Genomic DNA, 18,962 nt, shown 5'->3' with positions numbered 1-18,962 from the left:
TTTAATTCATTTCACGTTTAAAAATTATCAACACTTTATTAATACCTTAGATTACGAAAATATACAGCATAACACATATATTGCCTCGTTATTTCGTTGAATTTCTTATTTACCAGGCGGAAGAAACAAAGTATAAAATCGATTTTTCAGCCAAGCAGGAAGATAAAACTTTCCTTCGTTTCCCCTTTCCTTTCCTTTCCTTTTCCTTTTCCTTTTTTTCTTCTCCCTCATTACATTTCATCAAATGGTCACGCAGCAAGAATAATAGAGCAAATAAATTCAATAATAGAATGCCTGTTGCAAATGTTGAAAAAAATGATAATCCGTTTTTAATTAACGGATGCAATTCAATGGGGAAGGAATCGAAATTAAAAAAAGCGTTCTCAAAGCTTCAAACCGGAAGCGAATCAAAATCAAATTCGGCGGTTAGAAGAGGATAGTTTCAGGCTGTTTCTGAATTGGCGAACTAATTGTAGGAGACGGGTGTGGATCTTGGAATATCGCTTCAACGGATACTACACTCTCTCGTCTTTTGTTTTATGGCTTTAATCTCTTATCCTCGGAGGAGGGAATTATTAGAAGAAGAATTTTTCATCTCCCGATGAAATTAAATTCATTAGGAAGATCCCGTTAGAGGTTGAGAAGATTGGAGAGGATAATTATTATATTTCTTTTTTTTATTTCTCTATCTATTTGGAGAAAAATCTAATATTATTACTTGTTAATCAAAAATTAATCGCCGATCATCGATCATCTATGGAGAATCGATTATGTCCTCTTTTATTAATCGATAAAAAAAATGGCAGGTACAAAAATATCCAAATATTCCCGCCAATGTAATGAAATTCTTTCTATACCCTTGGAACAATTGGTTGGCCAGGTTCTGTGCAAATGGGCCACTCGGCTCGATCGGCCAAGCCAATCGAGGGGATCCCAGCGATTTCGAGAGCTGTCTTTGGAACGATTCTTTCCCAGACGATTTTATTCGAGGACGATTGTAGCAATTAGTGCTTAATTGCCGCTGTGCTAGAACAGTCCTCGATCCTCCTTTCCCTCCCTTTTCTTCTCAAAGGGGTGAGCCCCCTTGTTCCATGATTTTTCCCTCGATTTATCATGCACAATATAGACGGGGTTATCCGGGATTGTTCGTAAAAAGGGGCGAGGACACGCCGTTAATCCGACCACTTAAAATTTAATAAGCTTATATATCTCTGTCTCTCTTCCTCTCCTTCCTTTTCCCCTTTTGGCGCGGATGCAACGTTCGATTTTAATAATAATTTTGCGTCGAAGAGAACGGCTCGTTGCCGTTTTAATTCCTCGTCCTCGAGGATAGCGAAGGACTTTTCGAATTTAATACCTTTCTTGAATTAATCGTCACTTGAAATAATTTCGAGAGGAAATTGATCGTTAAACAGGTAAAATCCATAAATAAAACTCGTACGTTTTGTATAACTGTAACGTCAATTTTGTTTCGATTAATCAACTATCGCGTGAATCGATATTTCAATATTTCTCTTTTTTTTTCAACTTTTTCTCTCTCGTATTATTTGGCGATCATCAAAAAATTTAATCGATCTATTCGCTTGTTTATTCTTGGCAAACCAAGGATGGAAGTTGGAGGGTCAGAAGTTCGCCACTTTGCATATTGACGCAGCATGCGAATGAATTCGGTTGGTTGTTTACGAGTCGAAGGGTGCGTAAATTAGTCTTTTTTTAGATCAACAGAAATTAACTTAATTAAAATTGGGAAATAATATTCTTTCCCACTGAGAGAGCTCGAAATATCTCCGCCCAGTTTTTCTACCTTCTTCCTTTTCCTCAAAGTTTTCCCCTCCACTAATTTCTTTCCTCCGATATTCTTCGTTTTCGTGGATCTTTAGACGCTCTGTGGAAAGAAAAGAATCACGTTAGATGTTTAATAACGAGATTATGTTATTAGTGATATCCCTTTTGTTTTTTAATAAAATTCCAGGTACATTATTTTGCCAATAATTCTTGAAGCGAATTAAATTATTTGATGATGATTTTTATAATTCATATTATATATTTTGCGGAATAATTATCAGATTGACAGAGGGTGGGTTTTCTTTAGAATTGTATTTTGTTCCAGAGCTGAATTCGACATCGCCGTCGACGGGCGAGCTCGGCGAATTGGTGGAAGACGTGGAGAACGACGAGTTAAACAAAGACACGGACGATGAAGATGCCGTCGAGGACATCCTTTATATGCGCGGTGCATCGTTCACGATACACTTGGACCCACCGCCAGAAAATTCCACCACGAATTCCAGCAAAATTATCGAGGAAACTAGCCCACCCGTCGATCGAGTCGAACTACGAGCCACGTCTCAAGTGTGTACAATAAAATTCTCCATTTTTATTAAATTAAACGAATTAAAAAAAATAAATGAAACGACGTAATTTCGAGAAAATTCGATTTAACGGATAATAAATAATAATTAATAGAATGAATTGATGAATGTAGATCGATTAAATCGATATTGTGTTAAATTGGTGAAACGATTAAACGTCGTTTCAAGGAAAGGGAAAATTTTATCGAAAATTTATAAAATTTATATTTGAAATAATAAATATTGCTATCGTCATTGGAAAATAATAAACGTTTTAAAAATTTGATATATTGTTGTGTATAAAAACTTGTTCTATTTTTCACTTCTTCTAGTTTATAAATCGAATACTCTCTCTGTTTACGTTTCACGAATTATAAGTCGCGATACACGCAGAAAAAAAATTGTTTTCGTCTGAAAATACTCAAAGCTATCTCTTTTTTTTTTTTACAATCCAGGATTTCTTTGCATCCATCTCGAATGATCGATCCAACAACCGTCGATTTATCCGAAAGCGTTCGAAACGCAATTTCAGTTTGTTGTTGTTTGTCATTCCATCCGTGTCTCCTCCTTTTTTCTCCATTTCTTTTTTTCCTTATTCTCTCTATACTCGCTTGTCTCTTCCCTTTTTGTTTCGTATATTTTCCTTATAAACGTGAAATATCTCGTGGTTCAAGGATTAAGAGAGATAATTGGAAAATTGTTACAGGATGCTCGGTGATCTTAACTCGCGTCTCGATAAATACAATTCATTAGAAACTCTGAAAATTCGCAATATCATTTCAGTATCAATTCAGTATAAGAATATTTATTTTTGGATTTCAAATAATACAAAAAAAAATAGATAAAATGGAAAGAGCATAATATTATTCTCTGACCGAATTTTTAATAACACTTAAGAAGTTAGAAGAAAAATAAGAATTCTAGGTGAAATTAGAAATTTTTTTATAAAAATATCGCTATGCAAAATGATATATCTTGATCAAGAATAGAATTTTTATATATGTATATGTATGTAGAAGTATAAATAAGAATATCTTTAAATATAAATGAAATATTTACGTAAAGTTAAATAGGTCAGTCACGTTTGATCGAATATATGGATTCGTGAAATTTTGGGAAATTAGAACGCTCGATGAATCATTTTCAGTTCCAATATTTAAAATAGCTCTTGGTGAAATATAGTCGAACGAATCCTTTTTTTATTTAATTATACTCTTACTCTTTCCAATTTCTTTTTATTTAAAATATAATTAATATATTATTACACGTACCAATTAAAATTCAAAGGAAAAAATAGAAGAATAAAATATTTGTTTCTTGAAAATTAGAGAATTATAAGATTTGATTGCACTCTAGAAAATAAAGTCTCTTAAATCATATTTCATATTTCACGTTTCTATCTATTCGCTATTCTATCTAATCTCATTTTATTCGTTGAAAAAAAAAAAGAAAAAAAAGAAATAGAATTGTTTTAGAAAAAAAAAAAAAAAATTGTGCTCGTTTCCATGCGATCCGGACTTCGTCTAGCCTGATCTTCCGGATAAAAACGTGCAACAGGTCCTTCGAAAAATCAGTTTCTGCTCCGTTTCTGTCATCTCTCGAATTTTCTCTCGACCGTACTAACAATGGAGAGAGAGGGAAAAAAACTTCCTATATTTTCTTTCAAATCTGCACCAACAGCACCAAATAATTTCCTCTTTCTATTTCTCTTCTCAGAAGAAATACAACCGGTAACACCGATGAAAATAATTTGACGTTCCAGTATTTCTCCTTTTTTTTTTTTTTTTCAAAGTTATATCAACATCAAAGAATCGATTTCTCCTTTTTCTTTGATCCCAAAGATGATAAAAATGTATCTAAGCTCTCTTCCTTATATTTCCTTTCAAATTTACATTAACAGGAAGAACAATTTTCTTTTCTCAAAGCCACGTAAAAAACTTGTTGCTTTCTTATTTCTTCTTCTCTTAGAAAAGAAAGATACAATGGAGATGTATCAATAACTTTCTATTTTAACTTCAAACTTATATAGTATATGCTAGTATTAAAGGAACTCTTCTATCTACATCAATAAAAGAAAACAGTCCAAGTTTCATGGTATAACTTTTTCCAAACTTGTGCCTCCAAGATTGAAGAAGAAAAACCTTCTCTTCTGAAATCTCATTAAAATTAAAAAATTAAAAAACAACTATTTCCCTTTCATCCACAATCACTAAAAAAGAACAAGAAGAAAAAAATAAAAGTAAAACCTTAATTTTCCAATCTCCAATCTAGCAGAATCCCCTCGAAAAGCGAAACCATTCTATTCTCTGAAACCACCCGTTTTCCAGGGCCCCAATTTGGAACAAAAGCTGCCTTCCACGATGGAGAGCATAGTGAGCACGGAGCCAGCGTGCTCGTTAGACTGTGGCCCGGCCGGAAACTGTTACATCGAGCAGAGCCACGGCGACGACGTCGATCTGATCGCCGACGACGACGACGACGACGACGACGACGACGACGACGACGCGGACGACGACGAGACGGGGGGTGGCGACACCTCGATGGCCGTGGATCTCGAAGGGAACGACGTCGCACCGAGACGGAAGCAAGGGTCCTTCAGGCAACGGTGTCAATGCCCCCTGGGAAGGGGTGGCGATCGATGCCAGCTCGGTGAGTGATATTTCTCAATATTTCATTATAATACACCTCGCGTGCCTTCCTCCGTGTTTTTCGTGCGTGAGAGGAGTAAGAGGGTTTGGACGCTCTCGATACGCCCTTGGACCAGAGCCAGTCTTCTCTTCGAGGCTCTCGAGATTCATCGGCGCGCCAGAGATCGACCCTTCCTCGATCTCGAGCTAATACGTTCGATTATTAGGCTGGATTGTAAAGGATATATCGACTGATCTAAGTCGAGATTGGGTTTCCTTGTTGTTCTTTTTTATCTGCACTCTGATAATTATCGATACTTAAATTTCTTGATAAAGGAAAAGCATGATATCGCTTCTTGAAATTTATAAAATTATCGAAATTTGTTAAGGAGACAAGTCTTTGTCTGTGATCTCGCGCGTACAGATTTAGGAGGATAATCAGGGGAGGGAAGGGGGTCACTAGTTCCTGTTTGCACGCGTTTGCGAATTGGAAATTCGGTTCACCGGGGTTCGTCACAATACTTTGATCTTAGACCCATTACTATCGCTCAAGTACAGTACAGGATGACACAATTCGATTCGGGCCAGGACCATGGTGCAATTAGTGTTCCACCGTGGTAACGCAATTACACCTTCCCCTCGACGTTTAACTTTGTTCTAACGCTTCCCCTCCGAGGGAGATGATCGTTAAAAACGATTTTCTAAATGAACACCTTCCCTCCTGGCAGCTTGAAATTGTGATATTTTTTTTTTTTTCTTCTTTTTCTTCAGGAGTCATTTTGGTTAACGTGGCGCGTTATTTAATTTTTTTTACTCTTTTTCTCTCTTTTGTTTCTTTCCTCTTTTGTGAATAGTTGCTCGATCGAAGGGTTAATGGTTCTTCGTTTCCTTTTTTGAATTTCTTTGAATTTGTAGTTTTCGTTGGCTGGATGAAATTATTCTCGTTAATGTTATGAGGGTTTGATTCTATTTTCATTCGATTTTTTTTACTCTTTCCTTTTTCTTCGAATTTTTGTATAGTTGTATCGAATCGATGAGCTTTGATTTGATTTGGAGATCTTCTTCTTAGATTTTCATACGTGACAACGTGTATCGAATTATTTTCAACTCGTTGAAAATTGTTGACTTGAATCTTTTGGAATTAAAATTAGAAATAAATTGAAATTTTTTTTTTTATCATATAAGTTCAATCTGTTAATAGCAATTATTCATCAAACTTCACGGCTATCCTTCCAACTTTAAATGAAAATTGTAATTATGTTGCTCGATAATAATAAAAAAAAAATGTTTAATTATAATTTTATATCTTAAATTCTTTTATTCTGGAAATGTCGATTCCGTTTTCACAGGCAATACATTCCGATCGGCAATAATTCATCGAAATTTATGAACGCGATTTAATCCAGCGATTTCTTCGTTAAAATTGATTTGATTTACGAGAAACGTACGAAACTTTACCCAAATTATTCTTCTTTTATATCGCCGCGTGTCGATTCCAGCTTTCGATCGATAGACCTTGCTTTTATGGAAAAAAAAAAAAAAAAAAAAAAAAAAACTATCGAATATCATAGCGAATAATATTTTTGCTTTTGCCGAGATACGACTAATTTTTCTCCCTCTCAATTCCGGTGGAAAGTCCATGATTGGTCGCGGATTTCTAGCATCGATACCGTGATAAACAGTTTTATTTCATCGAACATCGTTATTCCGTCCAATATATGCGTTTTTATTTTTCATGCTGACTAAAATGAATGGCAATCCAGATTCCTAGATAGGATCATGTACGTATAAATTTATACGTTTGGATAGAAATTTTTAGACGAGGAGAGGAAAAAGTAAAAAAAGTATATATATATATATATTAGATACATGTTCGAATTTTGTCTCCAAATTTTGTCTCCATTTATTGGTTTATCGCCTCGAGCGAAATGAAAAGAGAAAAGAAATAAATGGACAAAACTTTTACCAAAGTTTCAGCAAAGAAGAAATAAGGATAATTTCGAAAAAGGAATTTAAATACAAAAAAAGATATTATTCTTGCCAAAATTTTACTTTATATTAATAACAGAATATCAACCGAACAATTTATCTGTTGAACCGGAACAAATGGCCGGTTGAATTTCCAATGAATCCCGGTTTGCTTATCATTTATTTATTTTCCGCGACGTTTATCGCCAAGCAACGAGATAAACGAAAGAGAACGTCGAAGTCGGGCGAAAGCCGGATGAAGCTTGAAAGCACGATAATCGATGAGGAGCAGAGCGAATTCTTGCCATTCTCTCTGACCCGGAACAACCCGCCAACATAAGCAGATGATCCCTCGATTCAACCTTCGATTTCTGTTTTCCCCAAATGCGTTATTCGAAACAGATATACGAATCGAGTGAGTTGTAATAAAATAAAAAATTGTAATAATAATAAATATATGCAGGAAAAAATATTTCGTACGAAAGATGGCACAGAGAGATGTAAATTTATGTAATTTTGTCAGATGGATGAAGAGGATGGTATGATTTCGTTTCTGAAAATGAAATCATAGTTCAGTGGATTAAAGATTTCTTTTTTATATATCTTCTAAGACTTATCTTGTCCTCTCTATATTTTCCTCTATAAATAATTTAATTTAATTTTCTTTATTTTGTGATATATCGATTTAGAATAAATCGTGTTGGAAAAATTTTTTGATTCCATTTGGAAAGATAAAGTTGTCATATGCTGTTCATGAAAGTACATTTATAAAAGGAAAAAAGATTATCGAGTTACAACTCTTTTTTTTTTTTGTATCATCTTTCATCCTCAACATTTTCTTTTATACGATACGAATAATTTTTTAAACCACTCTGTCATTCACTTTATATCTCGATCCCAATCTTCTATGATTTTTGTGATATTTTTGAATGAAAAGAATAATAGTTAAAAATATATATATATGTATTCTTGTGGGACATGTACAGGAATAGTCTTGATGTTCACTGTGAATCACGTCAAACGAGAGATTTATTTATCGGCTCTTTGGAACCGCCAGGGGCACAATTTCTCAGCAATGACGATCGATAAGCTGACGAACTAACGGCTATCGTCACCGTATGAAGATTTGTGAGTTTCCCTGCCGTTTATATCGAGCGTGGAAATGTTTTTTTTTTTTAGTGACGTATGGTTCAATCTGGAGTATCTTTTACTCTTATAATTTATATTATTAAACTGCTTCGTGGAATTTTACATTTTTTATTTGATTTTTCATCTTTAATTTCTGCTCTGTTTCCTTTGTTCCCATACAAATCACGCAGATTTTCGATCGTTTCTCTCTTCTTTGCGAAATTTTTATTTCATATTTATCATTTTATTTTTTAAACCGCGCAATGGAGTAACAATTGAACGAAGCATTGGTCGAAAGAAAAAAGAAAAATGTTTTTATTTAATTTTAATGTTGAAGTTCGTTTCGAATTATCCTTCATACAATTTTTTTTTCATGATATTGTTCCGTAGAAATGTAACGATAAAATCATGAGTGATATTCAAATATAGAAAAAAAAAATTCACATTTTTTTCCCCTCTCAAGTGGTTAAAAAACCCGGTCCACAATTTTTTTTTTTTTTCACCAGATTTCGATGGCCCACCTTCCAAAAAAGTAACTCTCCCGACAAAAAGTTGGCAAATTCGTTTGATGATGGTTTTAAAAATCGGAGAATTCGTAAAAAAATTTGTCAAAAAGTTCCCTCGTTGATACATATACACTTTCCAAAATCTTTTAAAATAACCAATAAACCCCTCTCTGTCTCTCTCTCTCGATCGTCTAATTTTAATTTCATCCAGGGAAAACTTGATTCAAGCAGCAATAAAATTGAATTTAAAATATCGCAATACTGGCTAACGAACTATCTCGCTAAGAAATACTGCAATTTTATTTTTTTATCCCAACATGCGAATATATGTATATACACAACTGTTCAAATCATCTAATATCAACAAACGAAACGAAGTTTGCCTGCCTTTATTGGCTTATTCCGAGCATCGGGCTATCTCTTTCTCTCTCTCTCTCTCTCTCCCTCTCAGAGATTCGAAATCACGGAACAAGGCGATCCCATGGCGATCCTTGAACAACTGAATTCCCTCGAGGGCCCAAGGCTCGTGATGGAGTTGGGCCGGGATTTAATGAAACTACAATTTATTTGCGTTAACTGTTGTAACGACTATGAAACTCCTACGGCAAATATTTGACAAACATTAGTTCCAACTTTTACCCCCTCCATCCCCCTCTACCCTTTCCTGTTCGTGCACCCAAGGGTTATTTAATTGTTGATGACAGTGATATATAAATCACGAGTCCAGGTTTATATGGTTACTTTTGAGAAAAACTCGTTTCTTATATATTATATTTAAAAAAAGGATAGAGAAAAAGATTCTTCGTTCGAACTTTCGAAATTTGCGGAGCATAGAACTCGAGGATTGGTTCATTCTTTGCAATCATTCGTATTATAATGATATAATAAATAATCTTATGGTGTTCATCTATGTTTCAAAGATGTTAAACAATTTAAATAGGAATCGAGCATGGTTTCTTTAATCGTTCCACAATTTTTTCGTTCGATTTTTGAAAGCGTATGAAGAACGAGTTCAAGTTTATGACAATATATGGCTACTTTTGAGAAAAACTCTTATATATAACTTTATATATAACTTTCATATCATATATAACTTTCTTATATATTATATTTAAAAAAAAGGATAGAGAAAAAGATTCTTCGTTCGAATTTTCGAAATTTGCAGAACATAGAACTCGAGGATTGGTTCATTGGTCATTCTTTATGGTGTTCATCTATGTCTCAAAAATGTTAAACAATTTAAATAGGAATCGAGCATGGTTTCTTTAATCGTTCCATTTTTCGTTCGATTTTTGAAAGCGTACGAGGAACATTTTTACGTTGTAAAAAATAGAATTCACCTGCGGTTTGAATATCCATGATGGCCAGTTATAGTCGTATTGGAAAATCTTATTGGACGAAACAGGATTTGCCGGGGAATCTATTTGAGGGTGGTGTCGCGCCAAGATTTTTCTTGCATTTAAATTTGTTTCGCCCTCCTTTCTTCGAATTTAAATTTCGGAGGTTGATTCAATTCGAGCGAGTTAATAATTTAATTCGAAATCCCTCGCGAGAAAAAATATTATATCGAGGAGGGGGAAATTATTGATCGAGGGAAAAGTTTTGGGAAAAATTGGAAACAGTTTTATCAGAGAGATTTTTATGATACGCGAGTTAAATATAAAGGGATTGAAACGAGAAATAATTGGAGAATAATTAGATAAATTTCTTCTTCTTCTTTTTGGAATTAATCTGGAATTAATCAATTCGATTTATCAGCATCGAGATTTTTATTATCGTTAATTGATCGAAGAAAATAACAATTCCAACAATTCTTTTTATTTTTCTCTCCGTGAAAATTAGAAAGCAAGTTTCTAAAAATAATTACGTCGTTCAATTATTCCGTGAATCTTTCTCCAATTTGATCAAATTCAAATTTAATATCTCACGAAACAGATTCTCCGTTCTAAAATGAATAATATAATATAAGATGAGGAGAAACTACGATTTTAAAAATAATCAGATTTATTTTAATCATACTTATCACTACATCTTATTTTATCTGTCAAAACGGACAGATACAAATTATTAATTAGATTCGTTTCTCTTAAAACTTGTCTTAAAAGAGTCACACATTTTTCTCAATCTCCTTCGATCCATCCAATGATCTTTGGATTTATCCAAAAGCTGTGATGCTTCTGCACTTTTGATCTTCCTGAACGTGAAGTATTATAGAGATAATGGTCAGCATAATTTCTCCCCTTAAACTTAACCTTAACCCTCTTTGCATTAACTCGATTCAAACAGTGTTTCGCACGATGTGCAAGTTGGTCTAAGCTTCGAATGCACGAAACTCTTGGAAAACAGGAATAGTGGACGACATCTCTGGGGATTCGAGCTATCAAATGGATGATTCGAATCTTCACACGGATATGGAAATCGATTCGAAGATATTAATCCAACCAGGAATCCAAAACCGATCATTATAGTTTCTTCGAGTTTCGATCTAACGTTTTCAGTAATTTACACGTAGTTTTCGCTCGTTTCTGACACCCCTTTGGGAGTCAAGTTTTTCAATTTTAGAATTGGTAGCTCGTTTCCTGGATGAGGAGGGATGTTTGTTTGTTTGTTTGGGAGAGAGGAGATTGGTCGGAGATTCGAGGTTTGTTTAGCGTTTAATTTCGTGATTGGATCTGCCGATTTTTCGCCATTCTTTTATTATTAGCAACAAAAGAATACGTCATTGCTGAGTTACAATTAATATTAACTCGTTTATCTTGCACACATAGACATCAAGACTCACTTATCCTATATCAATCACCGTTCCAATAACAATTATCATTGCCTCAATTAAAATAATTAGAAACATCTTTCTTCTCCTAACAAAATTACAACTCTCTTCTTTCTAAAAGAATTCGAGAAAGAACTCTCACATTCCGATGAAACGTATCTGAATACAAACAATTTCACAAGTATTGGCCAAATAAGAGTTACAAAGAAGAGGATCTCTTTCTTTCAAGAGTTTCGTCCAAGTCGACTATGTTGATTGCAATTCGAAGAAAGCGCAATTACCTGTCTCGAGTTCGTCCTCGAATTTCCTTGTTCGAGAGAAGGGCCGATAAAAGAGCGAGTACAAACTATCGACGAGTCGTGGGTTTTTCGAGGAAAAAAAAAAAATCCTACGTGTGCACTGAGAGGAGGGGTGGATAGGTTTCCGATGGCGGGCAGAAAATTGCGTGGATCGACCATAAGGCAAACTTCTCTCGTTGTTGAATCGAGCGAAAGGAAAGGAAAAGTTACGAGCCAATCTTTCCTTTTCTTTTCTTTCCTTTTTTAATCCCTTGCCAAGAACTAAGCTTTTCTTAGAAAGGTGGAGTACGTATACTGATCGATTGCTATGGACAGTCCTGTTCTTATTTGTATATATTTTTGGAGACTTTTGATCGAGATTTGTGAATTATTTGCTTTGGAAATATCCTGGAAGAGGGATATCTTTAGAATTGCAAGAGGAAAAGGAGAGATGATTTTTTATCTAAAAATAAATGGAAGATATATGTTTTCGAGGAAATTAAATTAACGTTGATTTCTCTGTGCAACGAACGAACGTGATTGAAAAGAGATCCTGAAGAAAAGACGCATTGAGCGAAATCGAAAGCGAGATCTGTTTCATGGAGATTACACTGAGAGCGAAAGTTTCGGAATAGCTCTCGTGATTAATCGTGTACAATATACAACATTTAAAAAATTGTATTCACTCCTGTCCATAACGGATAAAAAAAAGAAAGAAAAATGAATATTTTATTTCACGCGTAAAACGCGTCTTCCAAAATGACCATGCTCCCGTCCAAACCAGAGGCGGACAAATAAAATTTCCGCGCTATATGATTCGCAACTTCAAACGTCCCATCGAGCCCCTAATTGGCACCGCAGGACGTGTCCGGAAAATTGGATTTTCCACACGCGTGTCCCCGAAAAACGAACGCTTCCACGGCGAGCGGAGGGGGGCACGAAGGGGTGGACAGTAATTAATCTTTCCTGTGTCCGAGGACCTGGCCTCGAGGACAAAACCGGCGAGTTTTGTCTCAACGTGTCGAAAACACGTTGGGGAAGCGATAAAACAGAAAGAGAGAAAGAGAGAGGGGAAAAGTTCGGTCGACGGCCTTTCGAAACTGGATGAAAATCCGCGTGCTCGACTTTTTGCACCGCAAAAACCTCTCGAGTTTTCGAAACTTGTGCGAAAGATTTCGAAGGTAAAAATATCGGAGCATCGTTTCGAATTGTAGAAACATGTTCTCGATTCAATCGCACGCCACTTTTTCCCCCTCGTTCTCCAATTGTTCTAGGGGAAACTAGATTATATTATATGTAACTATATTATTTATAACTAGATATTAGAGGGGAACTAGCGATTATATTATCGAAGCTGTAAGAATGAAAAGTCTACAAGTTTCTTCCGGATTTTTAATGACAAAGGAATGATGATGATGGAAATCTTTGTATTATTAAATACATCCAAGATCTATTATTCAATTTTTGAAGTTTCATCGTGTATAATTTCCTTATATCCTCTCCTTTGACATTTTACGTATCAAAATACTCGCTCGCATTTCTATTCAACTTCGAAACTACCTTTGACCACGAACAACAAGCGCACACGTGCGCCAAAGAGAACTCTAAATAACGCACGCAAGAGTTATAACAAAACTGATACGCTAAACTCTCCATATATGCGTTATATACGTTATATATACATGGGTATGAATTCTCAGGAAACTAGTCCGTTATCGAACGAGGAGCCAATTAGCATAGCTGATTTAAAAAAAAAAAAAAGAGAGAGAAAAAGGAAAAACGAAACGAACCAATTAAAAAGAAACGGTAGGAAGTTTTTACTCGTAGCCAGACGGGCATGAGAAAAGTTTCCAGCCGACACGAGGGGACAATTAAAGAGACGAATTTCACCGAGGTTGGCCATGCTTGGATGGAACAATGCGGTTGCTTAATAATTTCCAAAGGTTCCACGGAGGGAAAGAGAGAGAGAGAGAGAGAGAGAGATCGAAGAACTTTGATTTCTCTCGGTTTGCTATTTTCGGCTTTCTGTTCGCCGAAGATCGAACGTCGTCTCGTTTCGAAGTGAAAAGAGACGAGATGGGGGTTGAGGATGGTTATTGTATAGCACGGTTCGTTTCTTCGATTTCTTCTTCGTTCCCTCTTCGTTCTACGAAAGGAGGTAGGAAAAGTTTAGTTTCGGGGGAGGAACAAGCGATGATGCCTCGAAAGAAATATCGAAGGGATCGGTTCCAAAGGGTGGAAAGTTGGGCGTCACGTGTTCCCTCCGTTCCAGTAATTTTTTTCTTTCTTTCTGTAAAGTATAAGATAAAATTTTGTAGAGTGAAATTTGAAAATTAGTCAAATAGGAAAAATTAAGTATATTGCAACGTCCAAATAGATATATATGTATGAAATATCGAAATGACGGTTCGATAAAATTTTCCTATAAATTTGGAAGTAATTTTGAATTTAGTTTAGATTAAAATGATTACGATAGTCTTATGAAATACAGGTTGTTGAGGGGGAAAAATTGCTGCAAGAAAATTGGCAAAGGCGTAACCACGTTTGTGAATAAAATTCTTGACTACGAGAACGATGCCAGGAGTTCCAGAAAAAATCAGTTCCATTAGTGGTCTTGAAAGAGCCAGGCTTCAACCATTGACGCCACTCACCTAAAAATATAATTGAATTATTATTGGAATAATTTCGAATTCCACAATTTATAAATTTCAATTTATAAATCATTTTCATAAATATATTCTCGAGATTCTTTGCGAGATATTCTTTCTCAATTTTCATTACTATCGCAAAAATATTCTTTTCAAAACGTTTAATCTCTTCCTCCGGAATATTATCCTTCCATAAATTCTCCTGAATTTAAAAAAATTCGAGAAACATCACAAAATCCTAACGCTTCCACGTCGAATCCCAATTTTCACCTCGCCGATTTAAACCGATCCCTCAAGATGCTCCTCCATTTGGGGGGAGGGGAGGGGATACAAGTCGCCCCGGCAAAGTTTCAGAGAGCTCCCTCGAGCGTTTCGAACTTAAATCCGGGAAAAGTTGGGAGCCCGGAGAATCTGGCCGCACCTTGAACGCCACACCGGAATTTCCTCTAATTGTCCTTTCAACGGGGGGAGGAAACGGACAACTTCTGGAGCATGTCCAACCGATAAATGATCCGTGACCGGGTCCTCAACCGTCCCACTAATAAGTCTAATTCGATCGATTCGGGGATCCCCTATGCAAATCCAGGCTCGAAACAATTTCGAGCCGAAGTTTCACGAGTTCGTGCAAAGCATCGATTTTCGATCGGAGAAAGGGGGCTATCTTTTAACCACTTTGCGAATCACTTTCGTGCCCCGACCAGAATTGGTTGGAAACTTGGGGACGATTCTCGACAAAGGTATGGATAATTAGAACGTTCGATCTCTCGATTGTTACTTCGTTCCTGGAGAACCATGTACACGTAAATTCCTGAAAAAAAAAAAAAGAATTGAGAGCGTTCGAATTCTCGATCGTTTTTTAGACGATTTGAAAAAGTGTTTTCTAAACCTTTTCGGATCGTATTTTAAATATTAATTTGTATTAAATTGTATTTCTCTCAAACTCGTTCAATTTTTCGATACAACTATTACATATTTTTGATCCCGAATGTTTCTGACAATTTTAAAGGATAAAAGAAAAAAGAAAATATCCAAGAATTTCACCCTGACGAAATTTATAGAAATAGTTTCAATGATTTCGCGCTTTCTAGCCTACGTCTGTTGAGAAGATTCTTCAAAAAGTATTCCGTGATAAAGAGGCGGAAGACATCTCGCTCATTGATCTGTTTACATTTACTTACTTACGCAACGGATTCGCGGCGGGGTGGAGACGGCCGTGAAGAAGTTTCCAGGCGCATTATAGCGTCCGAGGAAACTTTCCACCATCTCTCGAAATCCTCTTAAGATCTTTTTCGGTTCTACACTTTGTTCTACTTTACCGTTCTTCCCCGAGATCTCTTCCTTGAACGACTAAAATGTTACCCTCCCTTTAAAATCCTCTTCGACGTTACAACGATACGGGAAGGAAAGAAAAGAAAAAAAAAGTAACTATGAAATAAAACAGTCCGAAGGAAAATAAAAAAATTCGATCTTCAACTTTCTTCTCTGTAATCTTTGTTATTATCATACGAGAGATTGATATCATTGAACATATTTTAAGATAAAAAATTCTTTTGTCTTCTTTCCTCTTAGTTGCAATATAACATTATAAGTGTATCATCGTAAAATTTGAGATTTTATAATAAGAAATTTTCTTCCCTGCCAGAGGAAAAAGTTACGTTATCTGATCTTACGAGGCATTCTAGATTAGACTTATGACTTCTTCCTTACTTACTTTGTGTTATTCACTTCCTATGCTATTTTTCTTTCCACGTCACGTAGACGCTTTTTCATCACACTGCAAGATAAGTTGGATAGGAAAAGGATGAGGAGAGGCGGTCGAAATACACGCTCTGTGGATTTGAGCAAACATTACCTTTTTTTTTTTTAACTTGTTCCCCTTGGCATGATATAATATTCTGTAATACAACGGTATTATAGAACGTATTATGTATTTTGTATAAACGGTGTAGATTCTTTTTTTTAAAAAGAATCTTTTTCATCAACACTTTCATCATTGAAAGAGATAATTTAAAACTATATATTCCAACCATAATCCCATCCTTTAAGAGGATTTGAACGTGAAACCATTAAATAAATTAATTCTCCTCTCCTTTTTTTAGATATTTCCTTCGAGTATATCACGAGTATAAGAAAATGTATATTTTCAAATTACGTAATTAGAAGAGTTTCGTTACTTAATCATCATTAACAGCTTTTCAACGCTTTCCTCGATACGTATTATCGTATCAAATTAATTAAGTGAAAGCTCGTCGCGGAAAAATAGCTCGCATAAACAGCAAATTGATGGTTTTAACATCCATTAAAACCTTAGTGCGACATAGGGGCCAGCTTTAATTTTGCAAAGTGCGGGACGGTCATAATTTCGAAATAGCTCGTCGTCCACTTCCGTATAAAACGCGTGTCGGCTCCACTGTGATTCGCATTACGACTACGGGACGACACGTCTGAAACGCGGATCAAGTTTTTACACGGCGTGTTGTGACGCGTCGTACGCGTAAATAAACCCGTGTTCGAATCACTCGTCGTTCAGAGTTTGTTCGCTCGAAATTTTTCGCTACAATTTTCTAATAACAAAAAATTCCAAAATTAATAAACATCTTCCTTATTTACTCCTTATATAATTCTTACTACTATTCCTATTATTCTATATTCTATATTGTTATTATTATTTCCTTTTTTTAAACGAAATACTTTGAGCAAGGATTTATCTCTTACATTTTCATTCTTTCACATTTTCTTCTTTTACATTCCTTACAATACTATCTTTAATTTATAGGTAGTTGAAGAACACCACAACGAAGAATTAAAATAAATACAAATGAAATTAATCACATTTCATAGAGATTCTCGCTTAGGCGATCGAATTTTCCTCGAATTCGATCCCTTCCGCGTTTCTTCGACTCCACGTGGAACCGCGCGCGAAACTGGGGCACGATACCCCTCTCTCTCTCTCCGATCCATTACGAGTCCATTTACCTCGGGAGGAAACCGTCACGGAAGTGTCGAGGATGGAACACCGCTGTTTCCGTCCGCCGCCGATTTGTTGCCGCCGAATGGCGGACAGTCAATCGTCCTTTCCTTTCCACCTGATTCCCCTTTGCGGTAACACAATTTCGACGCAGAGTTTCGCGTGTGTTTGTGCGTCTCTCTCTCTGTCTCTCTTCACGAGAGATGGATGGATGGGGAGTTGGTGTTTTCGAAACGAGTGATACGAGGTATCTGAAATTCGGAGAGGGAGGGGGTGGAACGATGGCTCGATCGATAACGGCAGGCAACTGTTGTTATCTTGCTGGTATTAATGTTGATCTTCGGTGTTTGCTAATTTAGAAGGGGGGCGGGGGGAACACTCTGTCGCCTGTAACGCTTGTTGTAATTGCGTGGACGTCGATCGAACGATGAAAATGGCTGAAAATGGACGTGGATGAAGAATTATTTTGAAGGGGTGTTTGCTGTATTATTATTATTCTTCTTCTTCTTTTTTCTCCACTTCTTCTGGAAAATTTTCTTTGGCAACGCTTTTTCTTGGTTTTTTCGGGGTTGCGTTATTAAGTTTGGAATTAATTCGTTCGATAAGTTTCCTTTGATTTCTTCTTCTTTTTTTTAATCTCACCCAAAGTTTCGAGGAGGTAGGATTTTTTTTTAATCAAGGGAAGAAGTTTGTAGAAATTTGATAAATAATTGAATACTTTTATATGAATTCTTCTTGTCCCTGCAATTATTAAAAATGTTATTCACTTAAAAATACGTTGATTTTTATAAAATATTAATACAACTCCAAAACATTTCTCTTTAAACGATGGAAACAAACGCGTGTTAAAAAATAAATACAAAAATACTGTTTCGATTTTATTGGTTTCGATTCTGACCCCTAAGAAGTGGAAGGTAACGAAGGTAATCGTGGTTCCTCGTAATTGTATTTTCTTTCTGGAACAGCCAGAAGTTAAGGAAATTCTTTTGCACTTTTTCGACCTGGGAGAAGATTGGCCGGAGATGGACGGTGTCCCGGGGAGTCGGTTGAAATTTTCAATAAAGATGGAAATGAGAAAAGAATAGAAGAAGGGTTTGGAAACTTGGACGGTTTTATATAAGCGAGCTCAGGGCTGTGATGTTACAACTCAACTCTTGCTTGTTTATCACACGCGACTATATACTGGAACAGTCACGGAATATGAAAAATTCAATATCCAGGGTCGATGTTTATGACGTCTGATTTAAATTAAAAAGGAAAAATTAATCCGATATTTTTTTTAATAATTGAAGCAAAAATATACATCACGCACGAAAATTCCAATTTGTTTCGTTATAATTTGTTTAATCTTAGATTATTCGCAATATATTTGGCTACTTGATTCTACATTAACGCTAATATAGTTAAACACAGGATGTAAAACATTATAACACGGCTTGTATTTAATAATCCTCTCCCGTATCGACTAATAACTAAAATTAAACTTTCGGTGTTGAATCGGAATTATAATCCGTGATACGAGTTTAATTCCGTATCCATAAGCTGAAGTATCAGTAACAGATACAATTGAAAACGAATATATATATATCCAATCTTCTAAAATTTATAAAATTCTTTAAACCTCCATACTTTTAATCCAAAGTAAAAAAAATAAACCGATAATCTTTCAATGAACGAGATTTCCTTTTCAAATTGACAAACTTTTGCTATTATTATTT

General features: G+C 35.5%; 1 protein-coding gene across 4 annotated transcripts in view; it reads left to right on the top strand.

The window, feature by feature from the left end:
• The window catches only part of LOC409782 (pikachurin), a 175,791-nt gene that overhangs the window by 75,874 nt on the left and 80,955 nt on the right, over window positions 1-18,962 (top strand). For all 4 annotated transcript variants that reach the window (XM_006561063.3, XM_006561065.3, XM_016912367.2 and 1 more), the window contains 2 exons: window positions 2,111-2,352; window positions 4,679-5,000. In XM_006561063.3, the coding sequence (XP_006561126.1) occupies window positions 2,111-2,352; window positions 4,679-5,000 (564 nt within the window). The remainder of the gene's footprint in view (window positions 1-2,110; window positions 2,353-4,678; window positions 5,001-18,962) is intronic.

The sequence above is a fragment of the Apis mellifera genome, linkage group LG5, assembly GCF_003254395.2.
Source record: "Apis mellifera strain DH4 linkage group LG5, Amel_HAv3.1, whole genome shotgun sequence".
NCBI lineage: Eukaryota > Metazoa > Arthropoda > Insecta > Hymenoptera > Apidae > Apis > Apis mellifera.
Note: the sequence above shows the minus strand (reverse complement) of the source record. Positions and strands in the feature narration are given on the sequence as shown.